At 37.1% G+C, this 26432-nt stretch overlaps 1 protein-coding gene across 1 annotated transcript in view; it reads left to right on the top strand.

The window, feature by feature from the left end:
- Window positions 1-26432, top strand: part of CCDC27 (coiled-coil domain containing 27) — a 91400-nt gene that overhangs the window by 53587 nt on the left and 11381 nt on the right. Inside the window, exons 7-11 of the mRNA XM_053690955.1 lie at window positions 12135-12320; window positions 15891-16062; window positions 18489-18619; window positions 19192-19269; window positions 21800-22012. Coding sequence (XP_053546930.1) covers window positions 12135-12320; window positions 15891-16062; window positions 18489-18619; window positions 19192-19269; window positions 21800-22012 — 780 coding nt within the window. The remainder of the gene's footprint in view (window positions 1-12134; window positions 12321-15890; window positions 16063-18488; window positions 18620-19191; window positions 19270-21799; window positions 22013-26432) is intronic.

Raw genomic sequence — 26432 nt, 5'->3', positions numbered from 1 at the left:
GTCCCGTAGTAGAATGTTATTTATTTGCAAGAGCACTAGATAGCAGCACTATTTCCTGCCATTTAGTGCTCCAGATGCCTACCTAGGTATCTCTTCAACAAAGAATATCATGGGAATTAAGCAAATTTGATAATAGAAGCAAATTGGAAACTTTTTTACACTGTATGCTCTGTCTGAATCACAAAATAATATTTTTGGTTTTCATATTCCTTTAAGTTACTATCTAATGGGTCCATAGGTACCGCATCTGTAGTGCTTTAGAACTTAGAATCACTTCCCTTGTCTTAGAAATAGGCCAATAGAGAGGTGTTAGGACGGCATAGAACGTCATAGCCGTTTGGCTGTACTGAAGCCAAAGCCACTTTCTGAATGGGATTGTGGGCTGAGGGCGTGCCTAGCATCATAGGCACCCCCCCCTGATATGATCCCATCATCGCAAAGTGTGGCCTTTCACACTTTTGATATACTGCGTTGTATTAATGTAGTGGAGATGTCCGTGTCCAATGCATTTGTCCATTTTTCTTTGATATGTTGCAATGTAAATGCATTGTCAATGGCTATTAGCGATTTATAGATTGGTGAGATTGATTTGCTTCCCTACATGTATACATTGATCACATGAATAAGGCTACTATCCTTTGTTGGTAGTTTTTTGGAACTCAGCAACTCGTTCACGTAGTGCTTTGCTTGTAAATATGCAAAGTGGTGGTTGCGTGGTATGTTGTATAGTTTGTAACAGATTTTCCTCAAGGCGTGTGTCGGTTGTTGGAGTAACAATGATTTTGCAAGATATTTGTCTTCTTTAGTAGCGCTCATGTATGGAAACATTGGAACATTGCTGTTCTAAATCTGGTATGGTAAAATGTTCTTGGCCTGTCAGCCAGTCTAGTACATAGTTTGCTTGAGTTGCCCAGCTATACAACTCTACATCAGGCACAGCCATCCCCCCCGCACCTACCGAGCTAGTCATTCTTGTGCGTTTGATTCTATGCTTCTTTTTTGCCCATATAAAGGTAAATATGAGCAAGTTTTCCAGGTCATCCATCTTTTATTTTGTCTCTGCAGCTGTTTGATATTTGCTGTGGATTCCCTAGTCTGTGTTTCATTTTCTTCTACTTTTTGTTCTACTACTGCCAGCCTAGTGGAGAATGCTTAGAAATCCGAAGTTAGGGCATCTAGACCCATTTGAAGTTGGTCCATTTTCGGTAGGAAAAGTGCCGAAAGCTGTGAGACAATTGGGTGGGTGTCATTCTGGGAGTTGTCTGCGTCTTCTAATGCACCACCTGGAGCTGAATGGATTTCTCCTTGGTGCTTGTTTCTTTTATCTTGTTGCCTCTGTTTTCCAGACATTTTGTCAGGTTTTTTTTAATATAGGGGGTGTAGTATTTTTGCATGCAGGATACGAGCTGTGTGGAAGCAGAAACGTATACTCTAGATCTGTTCTGTTAGTGTAGTTGGACTGAGGGAGAATTAGTGAGGGGTAAGATTATGGGGGACCCAAGGTTACTCACTCATGTTGAGGCATCATGTGTATGTTGTGAAGAAATATAAGTAGGATTTGGCTAGTTGTACAGGTTTTACCACCTCTGTTTCAGTGTGTACCAGGGAAAAATGTATTGCTGCTAATCTGTTTGTTTTAGGATTTTTCAGCCCTGGACTTTTTCCTGTGTTTAAAACCTCTTGCTTTACTTTCTGTTTGCTTGGATAATATCTTGTCCTTTGCAGCTATGTGTGTGCATCTTAGGGCCCCTCTCTATGTAGGCTTAAAGGATGGTATGAGCTTTTTTTTTTTTTTTTTTACAGAGGGCCACGTGGTAGTGTAGTCGTATCTGCTTATTAGCGGTGGTCCACTTTTCTGGCACCCCTATGAGGTGATGTGTGCGAGCAGCTCCACTCACCAAGGCGTCAATGCCGATTTCTGTCTGGAGGAGGGCGGGCAGCCGGCTATCAGGCCTGGTCTCTGCTTGGGGTGTTGGCATGCTCCCGTTTCGCGCCTCAGTCTCAATTTTTTGCAGCTTCACAGCAGGGGAGCCGATGTTCAGGCTCCTGTCCTTTTTACTCCGGATGAGGGTAATGAGTTTCCCCACCAAGGAGATCTGGATTTCTTGGGCTCTTAAATCACGGCTAACCGCTATTTTCGGGAGGGCAGCGCCTTTCTCAATGCCCACCCACCGGAAGTCCGGGGATATTTTCTTATAATGTTTATCATTTATTATGTTTAAGGCACTTCCAGTATAGCCTATACACTGTTATGCTTGTCCACTGTTATAATTTTATGATTAATTCATAGATATCCTCGTGTAATTATGTGATATGTTCAAACTATTTTTTTAAAATAGAAAAGAAATTGAACCCTATATTAGGAGTCTCCAAGTATTACCCTACTGGATCGTAAAAAGCTGACTAGAAAATATCACCTGAACATCTCTAGGTAAAAAAGAAAGATATTTTACCTTAAAATGTCCTTAAGTATTCATACCCCATTGTAAAGGTCTTTAAGCAGCAAATCAGTATGCCTGTCCCGGGACCGGCAAGGGAGTGAGCCTTGTGCACACTCACGTTATTTCCCTATTCAATTTAAGGAAGTTTACTATGAAATCTCATGAGAGTTAAGTGAAATCTCATGAGATCACAGTAAAAGAGTTCATGACCTCAGCACTGTTGGTGCTGATTGGCTGCAGTTAATTTTTTTTTACTTGCAGCTGGACAGCAGCTGAAGAATAACGTTTTATACAGAACTTACTCTGGTGAGCTGAGGAAATTGTGAGGTAAAATATCTTCCTTTTTTACATAAAGATGTTCAGGTGATATTTTCTAGTCAGCTTTTTACATTTATGCTGCATCAGTTTTAAGTGATTTAGCATATGAGTATTATGTCCTTTTAAGAGAACTCATAACTTAGAGCTCAGGATATTTCAGGTGCATATTAATCTTTTCTAAAATACATATCTATATTATTTGTTTAGAGTAAGCACATCTATGTTCCACTTAACCCTATAAAAAGTCGCTCCTTTTTAGTACCTAAAACTAAATATATGGGGAGAAAAGACCCTTGAGAGGCCTTCTTTCATTCAGGATACCTTCCATTGTAAACTTTGTCTTGTTTCAGTATGAGGCCCAAGAGTGACTTCCTGAGTATCCTAGAAGGTTTACACTGTGACTGGCATGCAATTGACTCTCTGTATATTAGAATTGCTTTTATTTCTTTTTTGCACACTTTGTGTATTGTAAAATGGTTGAATACTATAAAAGCATAATATTGGTTTGCCACACTTTGAAACCTCAATAAAAAAACTATTAGAAAAAAAAGATACCAAGAAAAAAAAAGAATGTAATAATAAAAGTAAATTGGAAAGTTAGTAAAATTGCATGCTAGATCAGAATCATAAACGTTTAAATCTAAATTTTTAATAAAGATGTATCTGAAGATGTAAAATTGTTAAGGGTCGGGTGTGCTGCAGGGAGTGCAATGACCTTTGGGCCCTGAAGATTAAGCAGTGGAGAACGGGGATCTCCTTGTGTGCTGTGATATACAAGCAGTGTGGTGTCCAGTAGGAAGCGCGGGGATCTCCTTGTGTGCTGTGATATACAAGCAGTGTGGTGTCCAGTAGGAAGCGTGGGGATCTCCTTGTGTGCTGTGATATACAAGCAGTGTGGTGTCCAGTAGGAAGCGTGGGGATCTCCTTGTGTGCTGTGATATACAAGCAGTGTGGTGTCCAGTAGGAAGCGCGGGGATCTCCTTGTGTGCTGTAATATACAAGCAGTGTGGTGTCCAGTAGGAAGCGCAGGGATCTCCTTGTGTGCTGTAATATACAAGCAGTGTGGTGTCCAGTATGAAGCGCGGGGATATCCTTGTGTGCTGTGATATACAAGCAGTGTGGTGTCCAGTAGGAAGCGCAGGGATCTCCTTGTGTGCTGTGATATACAAGCAGTGTGGTGTCCAGCAGGAAGCGCAGGGATCTCTCTTGCCCCAGAAGATTCAGCGGTGGTGGTGTCCAGTAGGGAGCGCCAGGATAGGGAGCAGCAGAATCGGGCTCACCAAAAGACTGTGTGCCAGCAGAAAAGAAGCTGCTTAACATGGCACAGAGTGTAAGTATTATGAAACAACATGGTGGGCACAAGAAACCTTCTCCTACTCGTGTGCGGGTTGTAGTCCGCCTAAGGCCATGCATGGAGAGTGGAAACAAGGTGCAGAACATCTGTGTGAAAGGCCTGAACTCTCATTCCATGGAGATCATCAATTTGAATAACTAGCTGAAGGCTCTGCAGTACCAATTTGACTATTTTTATGGCAACAAGGCTGCACAGAAAGAAGTCTACATAGGATGTGTCACCAATGCTTCCCTCACTTCGGAAGGGCTATATTACAAGTGGAGTTCTAATTATTTCACTCGACTGAGTTTTTGCGCACGTCCGATACCGCACATATTAAAAATTCAAAATAAAAAGTTTTTGCTTGCGTGCTAACGACGCATGCAGAAGTCTGTTACAATATCGTGATCTCATTAGCATATTTCCCCATAGACCTCAACCGAGCACAAAAAGTGGGGGGGGGGGGGAACGATTGCGTTTTCTCAAGTGTGCTAACCCGACATGAAATATTAATTTCATTTTCATTTCACATTCCAATGTTCTTCAGATAGCAGAATATGTTCTATTAATTCTTTAATACATATTTATATATATATATATATATATATATATATATATATATATATATTTATATACATACATTACAGAATAAAGGTTCCTGTGCTTTAAATCCAGAGAGTGTGATGATTGTATTTCTTGTTGTGTGTAAATTTTCTGCACCCTGGTACTTTACTCCAAGGCGAGTGGGAGTGCGCTATCTAGCACATTATATATATATATATATATATATATATATATATATATATATATATATAACCAAATTGGGCCCAATTAGCCATTTTCCCTCCCCAGTGTCATGTGACTTGTTAGTGTTACAAGGTCTCAGGTGTGAATGTGTTAAATTTGGTGTTATCGCTCTCACACTCTCTCATACTGGTCATTGGAAGTTCGCACCTCATGGCAAAGAACTCTCTGAGGATCTGAAAAAAAGAATTGTTGCTCTACATAAAGATGGCCTAGGCTATAAGAAGATTGCCAAGACCCTGAAACTGAGCTGCAGCACGGTGGGCAAGACCATACAGTGGTTTCACAGGACAGGTTCCACTCAGAACAGGCCTCGCCATGGTCAACCAAAAAAGTTGAGTGCACGTGCTCAGCATCATATCCAGAGGTTGTCTTTGGGAAATACACGTATGAGTGCTGCCAGCATTGATGCAGAAGTTGAAGGTGTGCGGGGTCAGCCTGTCAGTGCTCGGACCATACGCCGCAGACTGCATCAAATTGGTCTGCATGGCTGTAGTCCCAGAAGGAAGCCTTTTCTAAAGATGATACACAAGAAAGCCTGCAAACAGTTTGCTGAAAACAAGCAGACTAAGGACATGGATAACTGGAACCATGTCCTGTGGTCTGATGAGACCAAGATAAACTAATTTGGTTCAGATGGTGTCAAGTGTGTGTGGCGGCAACCAGGTGAGAAGTACAAAGACAAGTGTCTGGTTCTGCATGAGTGCTGCCGGTACTGGGGAGCTACAATTCATTGAGGGAACCATGAATTCCAACATTTACTATGACATACTGAAGCATGATCCCCTCCATTTGGAAACTGGGCCGCAGGGCAGTATTCCAACATGATAACGACCCCAAACATACCTCCAAGATGACCACTGCCTTGCTAAAGAAGCTGAGGGGAAAGGTGATGGACTGGCCATGCATATCTCCAGACCTAAACCCTATTGAGCATCTGTGGGACATCCTCAAACGGAAGGTGGGGGAGCGCAAGGTCTCTAACATCCACCAGCTCGGTGATGTCATCATGGTAAAGTGGAAGAGGACACCAGTGGCAACCAGTGAAGCTCTGGTGAACTCCATGCCCAAGAGGTTTAGGGAAGTGCTGGAAAATAATGGGGGCCACACAAAATATTGACACTTTGGGCCCAATTTGGACATTTCCACTTAGGGGTGTACTCACTTTTGTTGCCAACGGTTTTGACATTATTGGCTGTTTGTTGATTTATTTTGAGGGGATAGCAAATTTACACTGTTATACAGGCTGTACACTCACTGCTTTACATTGTAGCAAAGTGTCATTTCTTCAGTGTTGTCACATCAAAATATATAATAAAATATTTACAAAACTGGTGTACTCTTGTGGGATACTGTATACATATATTTTATATATATATATATATATATATATATATATATATATATATATATATATATAATTTTTTTGGTCAAATTTATATCTATGTCAATAAGAGGAATATCTATTTAAAAATACTTAGAACATATTCCCTTGTGGGAAGAACATTGGAATGTGTAATATTTAAATTAAATACATAATTAAATACTTTATTAAATATGAATATTGCATAAAAATGAGATTACATGTTTTGAGCTATTTGACTGCAAAGGGCTCCAATGCACTTATATGTATATATACAAATGTGAGTAGAATGTACCCACTCAGAGTGTCTGAGTGGAGACAAGCGTTGCTCCTAAGAATGCGCTAGTCAGATATATGAAGACAAAGTAAGACAGCTATTTATGGACAAATATTTAACTTTAGACTAAGTCTAGGTTAACTATAAGAAAATATGGTGCAGAGGGTTAACAGTGCTTACAAGTCTTCCTAAATATATAGATAGATATGAGTCTCTGGTGAGAAAAACAGTTATATATATATAAAGTCCTTAATTATAATGTAGAGATGTGTATCCAAGTGTAATGGAGATAAATTGGATACCCTTACCAAAAATTACCCCAATCATATGAGGTAAGTTTGCCGCATTGGAGGGTATATCAGGTGATGAGTAGATCCTGGTTGGTGTATTCTGTGTTTTCGTCTGCCTCTTGGAGTAGAAGGAAGTGTAGATCCTTCTGTACTGGTCTCCCCCAAAAACTTCCTATGCTTGTTGCCTCTTGGAGCTGTGCTCTGTTGTCTTGGTATGAACTAACACATATAAGTTCATGCTGATAGGCTCCAATGTCTGTGCTCAGGAAGAAGGTTCCCTTATTCACTCCAGTTACAGCAATACCTGATATCTCTCAGTGCTCTGGCCGTGTCCAGCAGCAGTCTCTTGTGAGCTGCTGGTGCAAAGCTGAATACGGAGAGCGTATTGCTCTCCGCATTCAGCGAGGTCTTGCGGACCTGATCCGCACTGTCGGATCAGGTCCGCAAGACCTTTGATAAATAGGCCCCCTAGTCTTTGGCCAATTCCTGCTGCTTCCTCCTTTAAAACAACTCCAAAATTTGCCACTTCCTCCCACAAGACACAACTAAGACTCTCTCATCATTTCCCACCTTGGCTATTGCAACTCCATCCTCTCCGGCCTCCCTAGCTGCCATTTCCCTTACATTCCATATTAAATGCCTCTTACAGGCTGATTTTTGTTACATGTCACTCCTCGTCTGCTGCAGCCTGCACCTCTCTGCCAGTCCCTTTACTGGTTTCCTCTAACCTCTAGAATAAAACACAAAATCCTGACACTGACATTCAAAGATCTTAACAACACTGTTCCCCTCTATATCTCCAACCTTGTCACTAAATACTCTCCCTCCCGTCCCCTTCGCTCTGCTCATGACCTCCTTCTCTCCTCCTCTCTTGTCACCTCCTCACATTGCTGCCTACAAGACTCTACTGTTCAGGGATGCATATAATATACACTAACATTTTCTTATCTTAGTTCCTCTCCTCCAAAGAGTCTAGTGACCAAAGAGCCTAATAGTGTCAGGATACAAGTAGGTAGCATAGACAGTTGTCAATTAGACTATAAATCTTAAATTGCAGTGAAACAAGTGTAAGTATCTTCCCGCTGGTATATTAAACATCTTACAAGACTCCATGGTCATTTGCCTAATCAATTTGTATAAATTAGATTTCATTGGCAAACACAATTATATATCTGAATATTATAACACTTTCTCATACCCTCATAGGGTTAAAGAATGATAATTTAGTATATCTTATATGAGAATGCAAACTATATATTATTTTAATAAACAATAAGCCCAACTGTTAAAGGGATACTGAACCCAAAAAAATTATTTCGTAATTCAGATAGAGCATGACATTTTAAGCATCTTTCTAATTTACTCCTATTATCAAATTTTCTTCATTCTCTTGGTATCTTTATTTGAAATTCAAGAATGTAAGTTTAGATGCCGGCCCATTTTTTTTAGTGAACAACCTGGGTTGTCCTTGCTGATTGGTGGATACATTCATCCACCAATAAAAAATTACTGTCCAGAGTCCTGAACCTAAAAAAAAGCTTAGATGCCTTCTTTTTCAAAGAAAGATAGCAAGAGAACTAAGAAAAATTGATAATAGGAGTAAATTAGAAAGTTGCTTAAAATTGCATGCTCTATCTGAATCACAAAAGAAAAAATTTGGGTTCAGTGTCCCCTTTAAGCAACCATATATAAATAAAAATGCTATGTTGTTTTCGTCTAGAGTTAACACCAACCAGTATATCTTATATGAGAGTGTAAACTACATATTATCTTGATAAACAGTAAACACAAATATATGGTGGCCATATAGAAATAAACATAAACATGCGCTAGTTGGGATATATATTATAAATCTTGAATGTCGACACTGTAAATGTAAATATTTGCTTACAATCTTAGTTCTGGATAATACAATTATTGGAGTAACTGTAAGCTTGTGTTCATAATATTGGTTCTATATAGTAGTTAGTGATAAATAGATTAAGTTCTTGGATTAACTGCGGTTTTATTGCGAGAGAAACCGCTCTTTATGTATCCGGGTGCAATAAATAAAATGCTCGGATACTTTATTAAGTGGGGGGTTGATTCAACCAGGCAGCGGCAGCGACTTAGAGGACACCTATACACTATCTGAATAGGAAAAGCTATATTGATGGAAAAGAAAAGAAAAACCATTTAAACATCAATTACGCCATGATGCAATAAAACTGATCTATAGTTCATCTGGGAAGTGTCAAATGAAATGAACTAAGAGAGTTTAGGACCAGGTTTTCTCTTTGGCTATTTTGATGTCGTCAGTTAGCTCAAATACTAATAAATTCTAAACAGAAAATTTTCTAATATAAAACTAGGTAATAAGAAATAGCCATTAGAGCTCAGACTATATTAACATCTGCCCATAGTATTCAAATACAATTTATAAAATATGCGCTGACAGCAGTTTATGTCTATACACTTATATCTCGGATTTAACCTCTCAACTAAAATGTTCTCCACTCAATAAGTTAGGATGTTTATTCTCTGAAACTGGCGATACCATGCTGTCCTGCTGGTATAATTTTAATTATGTTTTAAAAAAGATTTTATCTTTACACCTCGCTCTGGTTGAGCTATTTTTGTAAGAGAGTGCCTGCACGCTAGGAACCTTATTGGCACTGGGCTTCCTTGACAACTAAATTGCTCTAAGTGGATTGAAGCACTTCCACTGAGTGGATTGGCTATAACAAGACACCGCCCGTAGCTGGTGACTTAGCGATTTATGCTGTTGTGGGAGTAGGACGAAGCTTCCACAGATGTGAGTGAGTCAGCCGAGCAGCTCTGAAGTCTCAGCTTGCCATGATAGCACTATATGTGCCTGCACAATTGTGAGTCTGCCCTTGTAGTGATATATCATCAATCTATCTTTTTGCTGTGCTATACCATGAGGCGCCTCTGTTTATGTCTTCTAAGACTGATTCGTTGATCGTTGTTGTATATGATTTAAATCACTAATGACTATATTGTTAGATTGATGGTATTGTAGGGTTGGCATTATATTTGTAATATCTCATATGATGGGGGCAAAGGCCTCATCACAGATGGCTAATTATTTTATAGATTACATTTTTTAAACTCTATCCTCAAAGAGAGAAAAGTGTATATTTTATTTAAATGGCATCTATATTTTTTCTATTTCTGTTAATATTAGTTTGTAGAATGATTACAACATCAAAAACATTATGAATGTCTTTCATTACAGACTCAAAGTTCATAGATAGTAAAAAGAAGTTTACTACCTGTGACTTATCAAATGCCTTTTGCTGACTCCTGGCTAAGTGTTCTACAATAATGTCCACATCAAAATCACCCAGTATCCTCACTGCTTTTAGAAACAATACTTTTGTTTGTCACAAGCAGAAATTTGATAGTCGCCTGAAGAAAACTAAAGGCTAAAGAGGGTAATGAAGGCAGGGTTTGAAGTTGAGCGCTGATTCATGAGAATATTGTATACAAGGTAGACATGTGCGTTTCGTTTCGTTCCAAATCGAAATTCGAAGAATTACCCTAGCAGCAAAACTAAACTAATCCAAATGCATATGTAACGATTAAATCCGAATTAGTTTGGATTTATTTGTTACATTCGAATGGCCATGGACTAATCACAATTCAGTATAAAAATTAAATTAAAATTTTGAGTACGATCGGGTTGATTGACACCTCCCTGCTGGTGGCCGATTGATTCTGCAGGGGGCGGCGTTGCACCAGCAGCTCTTGTGAGCTGCTGGTGCAATGCTGAATATGGAGAGCGTATTGCTCTCCGTATTCAGCGAGGTCTGGCGGACCTGATCCGCACTGTCGGATCAGGTCCGCCAGACTTTGATAAAGAGGCCTTAGTGTGAGAGAACAGTGAAATAATTCCGTTTGTGTAACTTGGAACCATCTGAATCAACATAACACATACCGAACTTCCAAATATACGAATCGAATACATCCGAATTTATTTGAATCCGAAAAAAATACATTTGAATGTATCCAAATTCAAATCGATCCGAAACGAGATTCGAAAAAATCTGAATCTGTCCGAAGCGAACTGAAACAAATTTTTCTGCTGTGCACATGTCTAATACAAGGTGCCAATTACACTGAAACTATTGCCTCTTTCCTTACAAGGATCTCATTAGCTTGAGAAAGAATGTGTCATTGCCAAAAATGCTGCAAGTGATTGTTTAGTTGTGATTATTCTACAGAACTTTATTGGCACCTTGATTAAAGTTCTTGTCAATCATTTTACCTGTTGGTGATAATTCATCCTGGACTGAAATAACTATTCAGACCACAACAGGTTATAGAGTTTGTTTATTGACTTTGACAAACACTCTGCAGTATGGAGAGAAAAATGTTTTCTCTTGGGGGGGGGGGGGCGTCCCCAAACCAGATATTTATACACAGGAGACTGGGCATTCCTGATCTCCAAATCTATGCTATTACAGTTCATGATTGGCTAGCTAACAAATGCAAATTATTTTTTGTTTTTTTTCATATAGAGTTACAATAAAAGTAAATTAGAAGTTAAGGATATTGTTGTAATTAATGTATTTCTCTTTGGTAATGTGTGTTTGATTAAATCAATATAATTGTATATGAAAAACTATGGAGCAACATAACTAGAGCAGTATGTACGACATATTTGTTTATTTTTCTGAACTTGTGGATTTTGTTAAAGGGACAATAAACACTATGGGGCATATTTATCAAGCTCTGTATGAAGCTTGATGCCCCGTGTTTCTGACGAGCCTTCAGGCTCGCCGGAAACACAAGTTATGAAGCAGCGGTCCAATGACCGCTGCTCCATAACCTGTCCGCCTGCTCTGAGGCGGCGGACAGACATCGCCAGAAATCAACCTGATCGAATATGATTGGGTTGATTGACACCCCCTGCTAGCAGCTGATTGGCCACAAATCTGCAGGGGCGGCATTGCACTAGCAGTTCACAAGAACTGCTGGTGTAATGATAAATGTTGACAGTGTATACTGTCGGCATTTATCGATGTGCAGCAGACATGATCCGCAATATCGGATCATGTCCACTCGCACAATAATAATTTGGGCCCGATACCATTTATAAGCATAGTATCACGGCTATTCCCAGCTTCCCTCTAGTCATAGATGCCACTATAGATGCCTGATTTCTACTTCAGATAACTGCATTTCAACCTAAGTTAAAAAATGGCAGCACCCATATTTAGTGGTCGGTGCATGAAATGTATTTAGAGTTTAATGAGACTTTAATATTCAGTACCCAGAACAGGATCATGATTTATATTTACAGAATGCTTCAATCATGGAACCAAATGGAGAATGTGAGAAATCGGATTCTGGAAATTACCCTTTAAGTGTTCATTTCGTAAAAGAAGAACAACATGCGACATCAGCTCATAAAGATCCGTTCCTTAGTGCCGACATATCCATGACGGAGGAACATAAGGAAAGTGAACTGATGGAAATGGATGCAGAGGTACAGTAAATATTACTTAGACCTTTTGGTGCCATGGGCTATTGCAATGTATGGCTGTGCTTGTCATACGCCTCTTTCTTTCTTTTTCTACCTGTTTCTTTTTCTTCACCTTTGTTTGTCTCTTGTTTCTCCGCTTCACTTTTTTCTTTTCCCAAACACACTGTCTCCATCTTTGAGAGATTATCAGCCTCTTCTTACACTACGAGTCAGTATTCATTATACCCTGTGTGCCCCTTAAATCTGTATTTTGGACTTATAAATGGAAAAGTAACGTTTAACCCTATACTACCCACTGTGTGGACGTTGAGGGACACGGAGGGCTGTGTTACACCTGCGGCTCTAAGGAGGATATCTTTCAATATATGCTGAAACATACCTCACATATTTGAGGTTATCTTTGTGAGAGTACACCTTTTATGAGCTTTTATTAAAGGGCTATGATACCCAAATGTTGAAACATATATAATATCACCTGAACATCTCTATGTAAAAAAGAAAGATATTTTACCTCAAAAGTTTCTCAGTAGCCACATCCCATTGTAAAGGACTTCTAAGCAGCAAATCAGAATGTCTGTCCTGGGACCGGCAAGGGAGTGAGCTTCGTGCACAGTCATCTTATTTCCCTATTCCCTAGTGAAATCTTATGAGATCCCAGTAAAAGAGTTCATGACCTCAGCACTGCTGATGTTGATTGGCTGCTGTTCATTTCTTCATTTTTATTTATTTTTTACCTGCAGCTCGGCAGTAACTGAAGTATAACTTTTTACACAGAACTTACTCTGCTGAGCTGAGGTAAAATATCTTCCTTTTTTACATAGAGATGCTCAGGTGATATTTTCCTGTCAGATTTTTACAGTTAATACTGCATCAGTTTCCAGTGATTTAGCATATGAGTATTATGTCCCTTTAATAAATTGATCATTTTAACTACTGCACTTAGATTTTCTGTGTTGCGCTCCATTTGCTCTGTTTTTTCAGATCTATTAGTTACATACAGTAATGCAGATCTAAGGGTACAAGTTTAGAAAAAAGTATTGTTACATGTCAAGATGCTAAAACACAGAGACAATACAAATGGAGACTAAAAAGATTGTATAAATAATAAAAAGTAGATATTTTGGGCTCCATTTATCAAGCAGCAGTTTATGCTTCTGAGCCCCTTGTTTCAGGTTCGCCTGAAACTAAAGTTAACTTCTCAAAATGATGATTGACAGCCCCTGCTAGCGGCCAATTGGCCACTAGTGAGCAGGGGACGGGATTGCACAAGCATTTCTGGTGAAATGCTTGTGCAATGATAGATGCTGATAGCGTACGCCGTCTGCATTTAGCAATGTTGAGCGGAGATGATTCACTTCGTCTTCCCTTTTGTTAATTAAAGATAATAAACAACCTGAATTTGTTTATCCATACAGTATGAGCAAAGTGCAATTATTTGAAACAACACATATAACTAGCTAGGCAACTGTACCTAGGGTTGCCAGGTGTCTAGTATACAACAGTCTAGACTTTTAGCAGGCTGTTCAGTGAAATCTTCACAAAAATTAGACACTTAAATGTCCAGTGTACCCTTTGAGTGCTAAGCTGAATTTAATATTTTTCTGTTTTTTACTATTTTCAAAAAAAAATTTTTTTTACTTTTTTATTTTTTCCCCCAAATCCCCAAGACGTATACCATTGGAAAGGTTAGGCGATTACCTTTACAATGGTGGGTCTTGGGGGTCTGTAGCTGCTTAGATCCCTGAGATACAGGTTTCTAAATAGCATGCCCCCTTTCCCTATACTTTGTATTGACAATTTTAAATAAAGTTGCACGGTGACGTCATCACGTCATTGCGCGTGACGTCACCGCACGTAACAGGATGCCTGTCACTATGCAGGCCTGATTGCCGGGGTAGGAGCGGGTGGGGGCCCCCAGATTGCAAAAAAGGTAGTTGAGTGCTAATGACGGCTCTGAGCCGTCATTAGCACTCAAGGGGTTAAACTAAATATAACATTACAAATATAGAGCAAAAAGAAGTGAGGGGCAGTCAAGGGGGTCAAATCACCGCTGTTTATGTGTGTAACTGTCAGATAAAGAGGCCAAATTATTCATTTCTATGTTTCTGGTAGCCAAGGGGTAAAATGACTGCTCCGTTGTGAAAAATATGTATGCTCGGATCAAAATTGGTTTGTAGCAGTAGCCCTAACTACTCATTTAACTTTATTTAAATTTAAGCTGCTGACCAGCTGCTACTGAAAACATTTTCCATAGGAAATAGCAGGGGGGGGGGGATTTTCTCTAACAAACACATACTGATTGATCCCCTTAAAGTTTAAAGTCAAAATTAAACTTTCATTATTAATGCTGTTTTAAACAACTTTACAATTACTGTTGTAATTAGATTTGCTTTTTTCTCTTGGTATTGTTTGTTACATAGTAAAGCTTTGTAGGCTCAAGAGTGTGCACATGTCTTTAGCCATCTGGCAGCAGTGTTTAAAACAATGGTTATAGCAATTTTATACATAGTAGCAAACATTGCTGCCATATAGTGTCTTTAGCATTCTATGGCAGCAATGTTTGCAACTATGTATAACATTGCTATAAACATTGTGGCAAACACTAATGCAAAATTGCTAAGGACACGTGCACGCTCCTAAGCTGACCTAGGATTGCTCTTTAACACAGAATAGCAAGAGAACAAGGGAAAATTGATAATGCATGTAAATGGCAAAGTTGCTTAAAATATAATGCTTTATCCAATCCATTTAAAGGGACACTGAACCCAAATTTTTTCATTCGTGATTCAGACAGAGCATGCAATTTTAAGCAACTTTCTAATTTACTCCTATTATCAAATTTTCTTTATTCTCTTGGTATCTTTATTTGAAAAGCAATAATGTAAGTTTAGATGCCGGCCCATTTTTGGTGAACAACCTGGGTTGTTCTTGCTGATTGGTGGATAAATTCCCCCACCAATAAACAAGTGCTATCCATGGTACTGAACCAAAAACTGTCTGGCTCCTTAGCTTAGATGCCTTCTTTTTCAAATAAAGATAGCAAGAGAACGAAGAAAAATTGATAATAGGAGTAAATTAGAAAGTTGGTTAAAATTTGCTTGCTCTATCTGAATCACGAAAGAAAAAATATGGGTTCAGTGTCCCTTTAAGTTTAATTGTGACTTTTTTACTGTCTCTTTACCAAATATCAGACAAAACAAAATAACATTTATTTTCATGACAAATGATTCATCCAAACCAAATTCTTTGTCTGGGTATTTGCCTTGTTCATAGTAGTCCTTTGATATAATCTTTTTTATATAGTCTTTTTATATTCACACTTTCTGGGGAACAAGATCCTACTGAGCATGTGCACAAGCTCACATGGTATAGGTATACTCGTCTGTGATTGGCTGATGTTTGTCACATGGTACAGGGGTGCGGAAAATGGGAGAAAACTTTTTTTGCCAGAAAAAAAAACTGCTGCTTATTTGAAATTCAAATTGTTATTGCATTGTCTTTTTATTATGCACGGGTTAATTATCCAATTCTACAGCATTTAGTGGTCCTTGTAATTTTGTTTAATGTCTGCAGATTTTATTGGAGGAGAATAATAATGCAGAGAAGATTATTGATGCTACAACTGAGCTGTCTGCCCAAGACTATTCTAATGGATACCTGGAAATACCAGATGACCTTCAGAAAAAAACAAAACAGTTAAAGGAGGAATTGGGCAACTTGAAAAAAGAATATGAAATGTCTAAAGGTAAAAGAGTGAGTGAATATTTGATTGTACATTTCAGGATATTTAGATTTAATTAAAGGGACATGAAACCCAAAATATTTATTTATTGATTCAGATAGCTCATATCATTTTAAACAACCTTACAATTTATTTCTATTATCAAATTTGTTTTAATCCTTTGTTGAAGGAGCAGCAATGTGCTACTGGGAGCTAGCTGAACACACCATGTGAGACAATGACAAGAGGTATAAATATATATATGCAGCCACTAATCAGTAGCTAGCTCCCTGTAGTGCATTGCAGCTTCTGGGTCTATCTAGGTATGCTTTTCAACAAATAAAGCAAATTAGATAACAGAAGTAAATTGTAGCGTTGTTTTCGAACTACATGTTCTCTCTGAACCATGAAAGTTTAATTTGACTTCACTTTCCCTTTTAGATTATCATACAGCTTTTTAAATACAATTATTATTTTCATTTAATATTTTAATTAATCACATAGAACTGGGGCGTTGCTAGAGTTAAAATGACACACTCTAATGAATTATAATTATGGCCCTTTAATATATATATATATATATAACACATAGAAACACCCAGCACTCACCAGCTAGCTCACAGCTAAGATAAAATCACAACTGGAAAGGTTAGTCACCGCATCTGGCCAAATGGGAAAGCTCAGGCACCACGTCAAGGTCCTTTCCATTGCCTGAGTCCCAGAGCTGGATGTTGCTGAGTCACAGGATGTGTACCTGATCCGGACTTGGAGTGCAGTTCCCTTCCATGTTTTATATATATATATATATATATCAGAAAGGAAAATAACACACCAGGTCCTAAATTAAATTAATTTGCAATCTATTAGAAGAGTTATGCGTTGTGCCTTGCAGAGATTTTTGCGGAGTTTTCAAATAGGGAATAGAAAAATGTAAGAACAGCGGAATTGGAGAATTACAATTCATCACTTAGGTCTCCCTTTCTCTATGTGATACGATTACAAAATGGAAACTGCAAAAGGATTGTTTCAAAACAGCCCAACATAGAGCATCTTGGAAATAAAATGATTTAAGGGCCATATTAATGACAAAAGATTGCTCTAATTAGTTTAACACTAGCGATGCCTCAAATCTATGCGGTTAAAAACATTGTTAAAGTACCGCTTGGGAGCCGACGAGCGCTGCTGTTACTGAGCGGAAACTACTAGTCACCCAATCAGCAGCGGAAGTCGCACAGCTGGGTCACGGGACTACTGCTGCTGATTGGAACAGCAACAGTTTCTGATTGGGAGCAGGAGTAATCTGTGGTTCCTAAGTGATACTTTAAATGGATAATAAACCCCCATTTTTTCTTTCATGATTCAGATAGAGCATGCAATTTTAAGAACTTTCTAATTTATTCCTATTGTCAATTTTTCTTCGTTCTCTTGGTATCTTTATTTGAAAGCAGGAATGTAAAGCTTAGGAGCCAGTCCATTTTTGATTCAGCACCTGGGTAGCGGATTGGTGGCTAGCTTACATTCCTGCTTTTTCAATAAAGATACCAAGAGAATGAAGAAAAAAATGATTATAGGAGTAAATTAGAAAGTTGCTTAAAATTGCATGCTCTATCTGAATCATAAAAGAAAAAAAATTGGGTTTAGTATCCCTTTAACTATGTGTTTAAACCCTTTTGCATAGAATTGGGGCATCAATAGAGTTAAAATGACATACTCTAATGAATTATGATTATGGCCCTTTAATAAGCAAGTGTCCCAATATATATTTGATCAATGAAAGTTAATTTGTGCAGGTCTTAATACATATCATTGTAAATACATGTCCTGTATCTAAAGTATTTTAAGTTATAAGTAATAAACCATAATAGGTGTAAATATGTGCTGCAAAGATAATTCATTAATCTCATTTAATATTTATTACCAGTTTCACTCCTAAGAGACCTGTTTTTCCAGTTTCAAAAATACAACAGTACATTTTATTTCCTTATTCCAATTTCTTTGTATTCTATTGTATCAATATGTCATTGTTTTTTATTTGTGTAGAAGTTTTACTATAGCTACTGCAATCAATTAAAGTGAAAGTTAATCCTAGCGTTTTACAAACGCTAGGATTGACTATTGAAACAAATAAAGGGGGCTTTCATTCATGAAGTATAAGATATTTAATAATATTTTTTTTGCTAAGAGGTGACATTTTCACCTCTTAACCAATAGCCGTGCGGTAAATCCGGCTTGGCACCCATGGGAGCCATATTTCCCTATAAATTCTCATATTGTCATTTATTTATCTCCTTACAAATAACTAGATATCTTGTAAAGTAAAGTGTATTGAGCCTTCAGTGACCTTTTACTTTTTTTATTATTATCTACAACTGAAAATCTAAAAAAATATATTGATTTATTGATTTCATTACTTCCTTTACTTATTAAACAGCAAATGCTTAATTTTTCAGGTGCTATTTCATCCCTGCAGAGATTAGTTACATGCCATAAATCCCAACTCCGTAAAGCTGCATTTGAAAAAGAAACTCTACAAAAGCAATTAAAGGACAGAGGAATACAGCTGCAAGCCATGTCTGCTAAGGTATTACAAATTTACAGCTGTTAAGAATGTATTCTATTCACATACACGATATAAAGAGCCTTAGTTGTGCTTTTTTACTGTTAAATTTCAAATAAGTTGCCATTTTTTAGACATCTTTTAAAGATTCCTTCAATTTCCAGCCCCCACATCATGTGACAGCCATCAGCCAGTCACAGACTCCTATACATATTTTAGAGCTGGGATCTCTTGCACATGCTTAGTAGGTGCTGCTGCCTCAAAAAGTATGCACATACTTTAAATTACATTTTTTTTAAACAACACATACTGTAAAAAAACAAACAAGCCCTTGCTAAAGATTTTAGTCACCAATATACAAGACAGAACAGCAATGCTGATAGAAATCCCATGTAAGAAGATTAAATAACTGTAACTTACAATCACGAAAATATGAGTATGAAATAAAACCATTTTAAAAGAGCGATTGCTAAACGCATTTTCTAGATGTTGCAGTCCTAAATTCCGTTTTCTCACGTGTCCTGCAGACCTTGTTAACTGTACGCAATAACACATATATGATCATATATTCTTATTTTTTCCATGACTTTTCAAAGTTTTCCAACATGAGGGATGAACGAAAACACAAAGAGATGATGGCTGTTATGGAGAAAGAGAACTACAATCTTAGAGAGGTAAAAAGCATACAAAGCCAGTATTGCTAAACTATAACATTTAAAGGGACATAAAAGTTCAAAAATAAAATGATGTATTGTGTTGGAGCAATTCATTATTGCATTGAATCTTAAAATTAGTTTAAACACATAGTTTAAGTCAGTTCCAGAGCACCAATGAACTAAAGTGAGCTAGGTAAACACATCTGGTGAGTCAATGACAAGAGGCATATGTGCATAGCCACCAATCACCAGCTAGCTTTCAGTAATGCACTGCTGCCATTGAGTCTGCCTAGCTATGCTTTTCAACAAAGGATACCAAAAGAACAATGTAAATTTAGTTCTAGAAGGAAACCCTACACAACATATATATTCCTGTTATTACTTTTGTGTATAACTTGCTAGAATAAGACAAAACTCAAAACACTTGATTTTTCTGGGAAAATGTTTTTGTTAATCACAATTTCTCTCTGCAATTAAAGGGACACTGTACCCAAAAAAAAATTATTTCATGATTCAGATAGAGCATGACATTTTAAGCAACTTTCAAATTTACTCCTATTACCAAATTTTCTTCATTCTCTTGGTATCTTCATTTGAAATGCAAGAAAGTAAGTTTAGATGCCGGCCCATTTTTGGTGATCAACCTGGGTTGTTCTTGCTGATTGGTGGATAAACTCATCCACCAATAACAAAGTGCTGTCCATAGTTCTGAATAAAAAAAAAGCTTAGATGTCTTATTTTTAAAATAAAGATAGCAAGAGAACAAAGAAAAATTGATAATAGGAATAAATTAGAAAGTGGCTTAAAATTGCATGTTCTATCTGAATCATGAAAGAAATTTTTTGGGTTCAGTGTTCCTTAAAGCTTTTTTTGCCCAACACTAGATCAAAGCATGAACCTGGTTAGAAGTATAATTAATATTTCAGATTAATCAGTGTATACATATTTTAATGTTAATGTTTTAAAAGTCAGTTAAACCTTACAGTAAATACAAGAAATATTTTTTTTAAAGGGACAACCTAGTCAAAATTAAACTTTAATTTATTAAGAACTGCAATAAGGGGGCAGTCTACAGAGGCTTATATACAAGATAATCACAGATGTGAAAAGTATATTAATATAACCATGTTGGTTGTGCAAAACTGGGGAATGGGTAATAAAGGGATTATCTATCTTTTTAAATAATAACAATTCTGGAGTAGACTGTGCCTTTAATAATCGTCAGGGCTCCCTCGTGTGGTGAATAAAAGGAAATGATGTGTAACAGCATTTTAATTGCTTAGAATATACAAGTGTTGTGATTTTTTTCATGATTTTAGTGTTTGCTAAAACAGAAAGATTTAACTGCTAGCATATTTGAATATAAAGTGCTTCAGGGTGGACAATTTAGAAAAATACAAGTTGTTTCTCTTAAAGGGACATAAAGGAGCAATAATACAATTCTGTAATGTGCTAGAGCATTTTATTTGTGCGGTATTGATTAAAGGGACACTGAACCCAATTTTTTTCTTTCGTGATTCAGATAGAGCATGCAATTTCAAGCAACTTTCTAATTTACTACTATTATCAATTTTTCTTCGTTCTCTTGCTATCTTTATTTGAAAAAGAAGACATCTAAGCGTTTTTTTGGTTCAGACCTCTGGACAGCACTTTTTTATTGGTGGATGAATTTATACACCAATCAGCAAGGACATCCCAGGTTGTTCACCAAAAATGGACCGACATCTAAACTTTCATTCTTGCATTTCAAATAAAGATAGCAAGAGAACGAAGAAAAAATGATAATAGGAGTAAATTAGAAAGTTTCTTAAAATGTCATGCTCTATCTGAATCACAAAAGAAAAAATTTGGGTTCAGTGTCCCTTTAAGTATGACTTTGTGTATACCCCTGCATACTCATAGACACCCATTTATCAAGGTTCCCAGACAGAAAACCTGTCTGCACATGTTTAGGGAGATCATACGGCAACTGCTGCTCCCATTTAAATCACCCAAACTGCAGCATAGTAATATACAGCAGATTTGCATAATCAACAGATGCATCATAACAAGACAATGCAATAGCACTCAGTCTGAACTTCAGATGAGTAGTAGATTTTTTTCTGACAAATTTCAAAGTTATGTCTATTTCAACTACCCCTGTACCATGTGAGAGCCATCAGCCAATCACAAATGCATATACTTATATTCTGTGAATTCTTGCACATGCTCAGTAGAAGCTGGTGTATCAAAAAGTGTAAATATAAAAAGTAAATTGGAAAGTTTAAGTTTGACTTGAGTGTCACTTTAAGACATTATTCTAGCACTGACTTTATTTTACTGACGGAAGAAATGTGAACATGTTTGTTTTCTTATGTCTGGTGATGACTAAGATTAAATAAATACATTTTTAAAAATATATATTTTATTATTGATTTACCTTTATTAGTTGAAGAATGTTTATAGTGTGATCTGGAGAAGAGTCTTCAAATTGTGTGGCACACTGATAGTATTAAATGGCAATTTTGTGTTCTCAAAATATGTCATTTCTAATATTGTTTTCTTACAGCTTTTTTCAGAATTGAAATCAGAGATGACAAAAAGGAATCAACTAATTGTTAACTTCAAGAATGAAGTTCAGAGGTTGCAAAAAGAAATAACAGATTATCAGACACAAATTAAAAAATATGAGGACGAGAGGAGAGAAATACAAAGCAAGGCAGATAATTTGATGTGCTCTGAACAACATGTGAAAGTGGCTCTGGAATGTATGCAGTCCAGGGTAATGATATACAAAATAATACCTGTAATTAAAGAAATTATGTCATTTATAATATGGCTAAATATTGTTGCAAACACTGCTGTCATATAGTGCTCAAGACATGATTTTCATGACTACCTGAGTATGCTCTTCAACAAAGGATACAATTTATACAAAGTAAATTTGATAATGAAAGTAAATTGGAAAGGCTTGTTTGCTTTTTTTAATTGCATGCGCCTTTTGAACTATTCAAGTTCCATTCTGAGGAAAAATAATGCCGGTGTGATTAGTGAATGTTGAAGCATATAAGTGAGATTTATTATCATCCTAGAAATATATTTAGATTTATATATATATATATATATATATATATATACACACAACAATTCAAATTATGGGAAGGCGAAAAGTGAGTTTAAAATCCTCCACTAAATACAAAGATTTTAAACTCACTTTTCACCTCCCCATAAATTTAATTGTTGTATTTCGCCCAGAAATCAACTTTACCCAGCAGTGATTCAACCTACTCCCAGCTGATGAGTGGCAAAAACCACGAAACAGCTGTCCTGGGATTGGTCTGAATCACTGTACTAACCCTAGCTAAGCTTAAAAGCTGTGTAATACGGCGATGCTATGGCGTAAAGGGAAGTCTGCCTTGAAAAGCAGGCTAAAAGTAAAAAAGTGAGTCATTGTGAACTTTATTTGCATATCTTACCCAGAATCCTTTGCTGCATTGGAAACAATGTATTCAGAGAGTTTCGGTGGGAAAAGCAAGTCTTCTGACTGGTCTAGATTTGTAAATGGGTTACACAATGAGTTATTCTCTCTCTCTCTCTTTTTAAAGCTACCAACTGCTCTTAATATAGTGGGTTCGTTTCCACTGAGCCATAATTGGGTTTTCACGAGGTCGCAATACTAAAAAACTGCTCTAGGAAGGCATTACGGTTATTGACAGTTTACAATGGTGCGTCTTCTAAAAATGACTCGTCTCATAGAAAATATTAAAAGCCGAAAAGGGCAAATTTACACCTGGTTATTATTGAACGTGCAAACAGGAAAAACACTATCGGAAGCTGTCGATAACGTCTCACACATTACTGCATCCTAAACTAGGTGTAAAAGAGAAAAAGTATGATTTTTGAGGCCTCTTTTCCATTGAGATATTAAAGTTTTTAAACAATACAAGTGTTTCACTTTATACATTTATTGTTATATGTAATATTTACTCCTGGCCTAACTAATGCGTACGCTCAGTTTTATTGGACTGTATTATGTATTTTTCTGGACATTAATATTTTCTTTAAAAAAAACTTGAAATGGATGCCAATTTTAGGAAACGTTTGTGTAATCCTGTACTATGATTCTATATGTTTTATAAAGGTATAGAAAACAACTAGAGTGTCCCTTTAATTGCTGCAGTGCATAAGATCTGCATATGAAATCAAAGTTTTAGAAGCATTTGACACGGTCGTCTTGTTATAAACAAACACATTATTCTGCAGTTTGTGAACATACACCTTAAAAAGTGTCTTGAGTATGTTTGTTAAATCCCATTTCTTGTAGCTAATTAATCTATAAAACTACAAAAAATAAGCATTTATTGGGAATTCAATTTGTGTTTTATGATCCCTTTAAAAAACAAAATGTGTATGTATTGCAGTCCAGCGACATATCCCTTGAAAAGCATATTAAGCATATTTATCTTTATCTGCTCTGCTGTGGCAAATTAAGGGCATGGATACATGTGGCACATAATAAGGTTCAAGATCCTAAATTCAACAAAATGCACTCTCTGGGGCAGTAGAAAAAAATGCAACTTTAAGATTTAAATAACAGGAAAAGCAGACAAAATAAACAATTACAGATAATTGCAGATTACAAGTGGAGCGCTAATGATGGTGTGGGGTGCGCTATCAATATTGCTGGACCACAGTAAGCACTCAAGAGCAATAAAAATGTATTGCTCCAGGCTTTTATGGGGAATTACATTATGGGGTAGATTTATCAAGTGCTAGGCAGACATGATTCGCTGTAGGGAATCATGTCTGCCCGACATACACTGTCGGCATTTAACATTGCACAAGCATTTGCGGCTGCTAGCAGGGGGTGTCAATTATATCAATCGTATAGTATTGATATGATTGCATTCCACCACCTCTTGCGACCGCTGCTTCTTAACCCTTTGAGTGCTAAGCACTTTCCCACCTGGGTGCAAAGATTTTTTTAAGGAAGATACAGGCTTCTAAGCAGCATGCCCCCTGCTCCTATACTTAACATTGTTAAGTATAAATAATGTTGCGCGGTGACGTCATCACGTTATTGCGCGTGACGTCACCAGGCAAAAGGGGAAGCCCCGGCGATGCCTGTCACTCTACAGGCATGATCACCGGGGTAGGAGCGGGTGGGAGCCCCCAGATCTCCCTCAAAATGGGAGAGTGCTAGTGACAGCTCTGAGCCGTCATTAGCACCAGAGTGGGAAACTCTGTGACGGCTCAGAGCCGTCATTAGCACTCAAAGGGTTAAGCCAGAAACATCGGGCATTGAAAGCAGCATCTGAGTTTAATGTACATTTATCTTACACACTTAAAAGTGCAGATCTGGTTATAGAAAACTTGAGCAGACAGTTCATTAATAGATTGGTGTATTAAACTGGTATATATTGACAACGCTGAGATTGCAACACATATGGGCGCTTATGATGCCTATATCCTTGGCAGTGGAAGTTGGTTTATCTGGTAGAAAGCTGACGGTTACAAGATTGAAGCGGATTTGAATAGAGTTGATCTAACTAATCGTTACTCTAACAAGGGGAAGGTCTAATTTTTTTATGAATTCCCCAATTTTCGTATGGTGAACTTGCTGTAAGAGAGAGATATTAGTTTGACTAACTAGTTTTATTCAATATATCCCAATATGTCTTCTTGCTCAACACTACACCAAAGTAAGGATTTGAATAGCAGGAAGGACCAGTCAACACAGTAGATTTGCATAATCAACAAATGCAAGATAACAAGACAATGCAATAGCGCTTAGTCTGAACTTCAAATAAATAGTAGATTTTTTTCTGACAATTTTAAGTTATGTCTTTTTCCACTCCCCCTGTACCATGTGACAGCCATCAGCCAATAACAAATGCATACACGTACCATGTGACAGCCATCAGCCATTCACAAATGCATATACACTTATTCTTGCACATGCTCAGTAGGAGCTGGTGACTCAAAACTTTTAAATATAAAAAGACTGTGCACATTTAGTTAATGGAAGTAAATTGGAAAGTTGTTTAAAATGGTATGCTCTATCTGAATAATGAAAGTTTAATTTTGATTGAGTGTCCAGAGTTGATCTCAAATTGATATAAGTATCAATGCATTTCAAATAAGTTGACAAGGAGTTCTGCAATATACACTTTTAAGCTATAGTACATCTTGCAAATTATATCATTATTTAGTGATAGTGTTTTAAAAGGACATTAAACCCCCAAAAAATGTCTTCCATGATTCAGATAGATTATCATCATTTTTAAACAACTTTCCAATTTAATTCTGTTATCAATTTTGCTTCATTCGCTCTGTATCTTTTATTGAAGCAGCAGGAATGCACTCATGGGAGCTAGCTGAACACATTTGTAAGCCAATGAAAATAGGCATACAAGTTAGGCCACCAATCAGCAACTAGCTTCAAGCTCCTGAACCTATCTAGACATGCTTTTTAACAAAGGACACCAAGAGAATGATGCAAATTAGATAATAGAATTAAATTGGAAAACAAAAAAAATTGTATGCTCTATCTGAATCATGAAAGAAAATAAAATTGAGTTTAATGTGCACACAACCTACAGAATATATGGCCATAGGTCACATTACCAACATTTACAGATTCTTTTTTCTCAACTTTTATTTCAAATGGGTAGTGTAGATATCATAAATGGATTCCACAAACAGAGATCAATACTAACCAGGTGCTCCGATCTGCACGTACAGGTAAAGAATGCTACACTGTGGTATGACAATTCCTAAGCAGACAGGTACTTCTGTATGATAGACAGGGTTGGTTTAGTGTTCTATTTGATTGTTTGCACTGTCATTCAAATCAGTGTTGTCCCCCCCCCCCTTCCTTTGTTTGATGTCAGGGATTGGCTGGTTATCTTCCTAAACTGTAATTGAAAGCTTTTAGTGAAGCAGACCAGTTTTACCTGACAATTGTTTAGTTAGTTAAAGGGACATAAAGCTGAAATGGCAAAATGTAATCATGCGTTGGAACATTTTCCTGCTGTTCTATTGGTTTGCCCATAACTATGTGTGTAACACTTGCAAATGGTTTTAATAAATAGTTAATCACAAAAGCGTTAAAGAGATGGGAAAGTCCAAATTAAACTTGCATGATTCATTATGTCATTTTTAAAACACTTTTAAATTCACTTCTATTTTCAAATGTGCTT

The sequence above is a fragment of the Bombina bombina genome, chromosome 8 (genome assembly GCF_027579735.1).
Source record: "Bombina bombina isolate aBomBom1 chromosome 8, aBomBom1.pri, whole genome shotgun sequence".
In the NCBI taxonomy this organism is placed as follows: Eukaryota; Metazoa; Chordata; class Amphibia; order Anura; family Bombinatoridae; genus Bombina; species Bombina bombina.
This window is presented reverse-complemented; position numbering and strand designations above follow the sequence as displayed.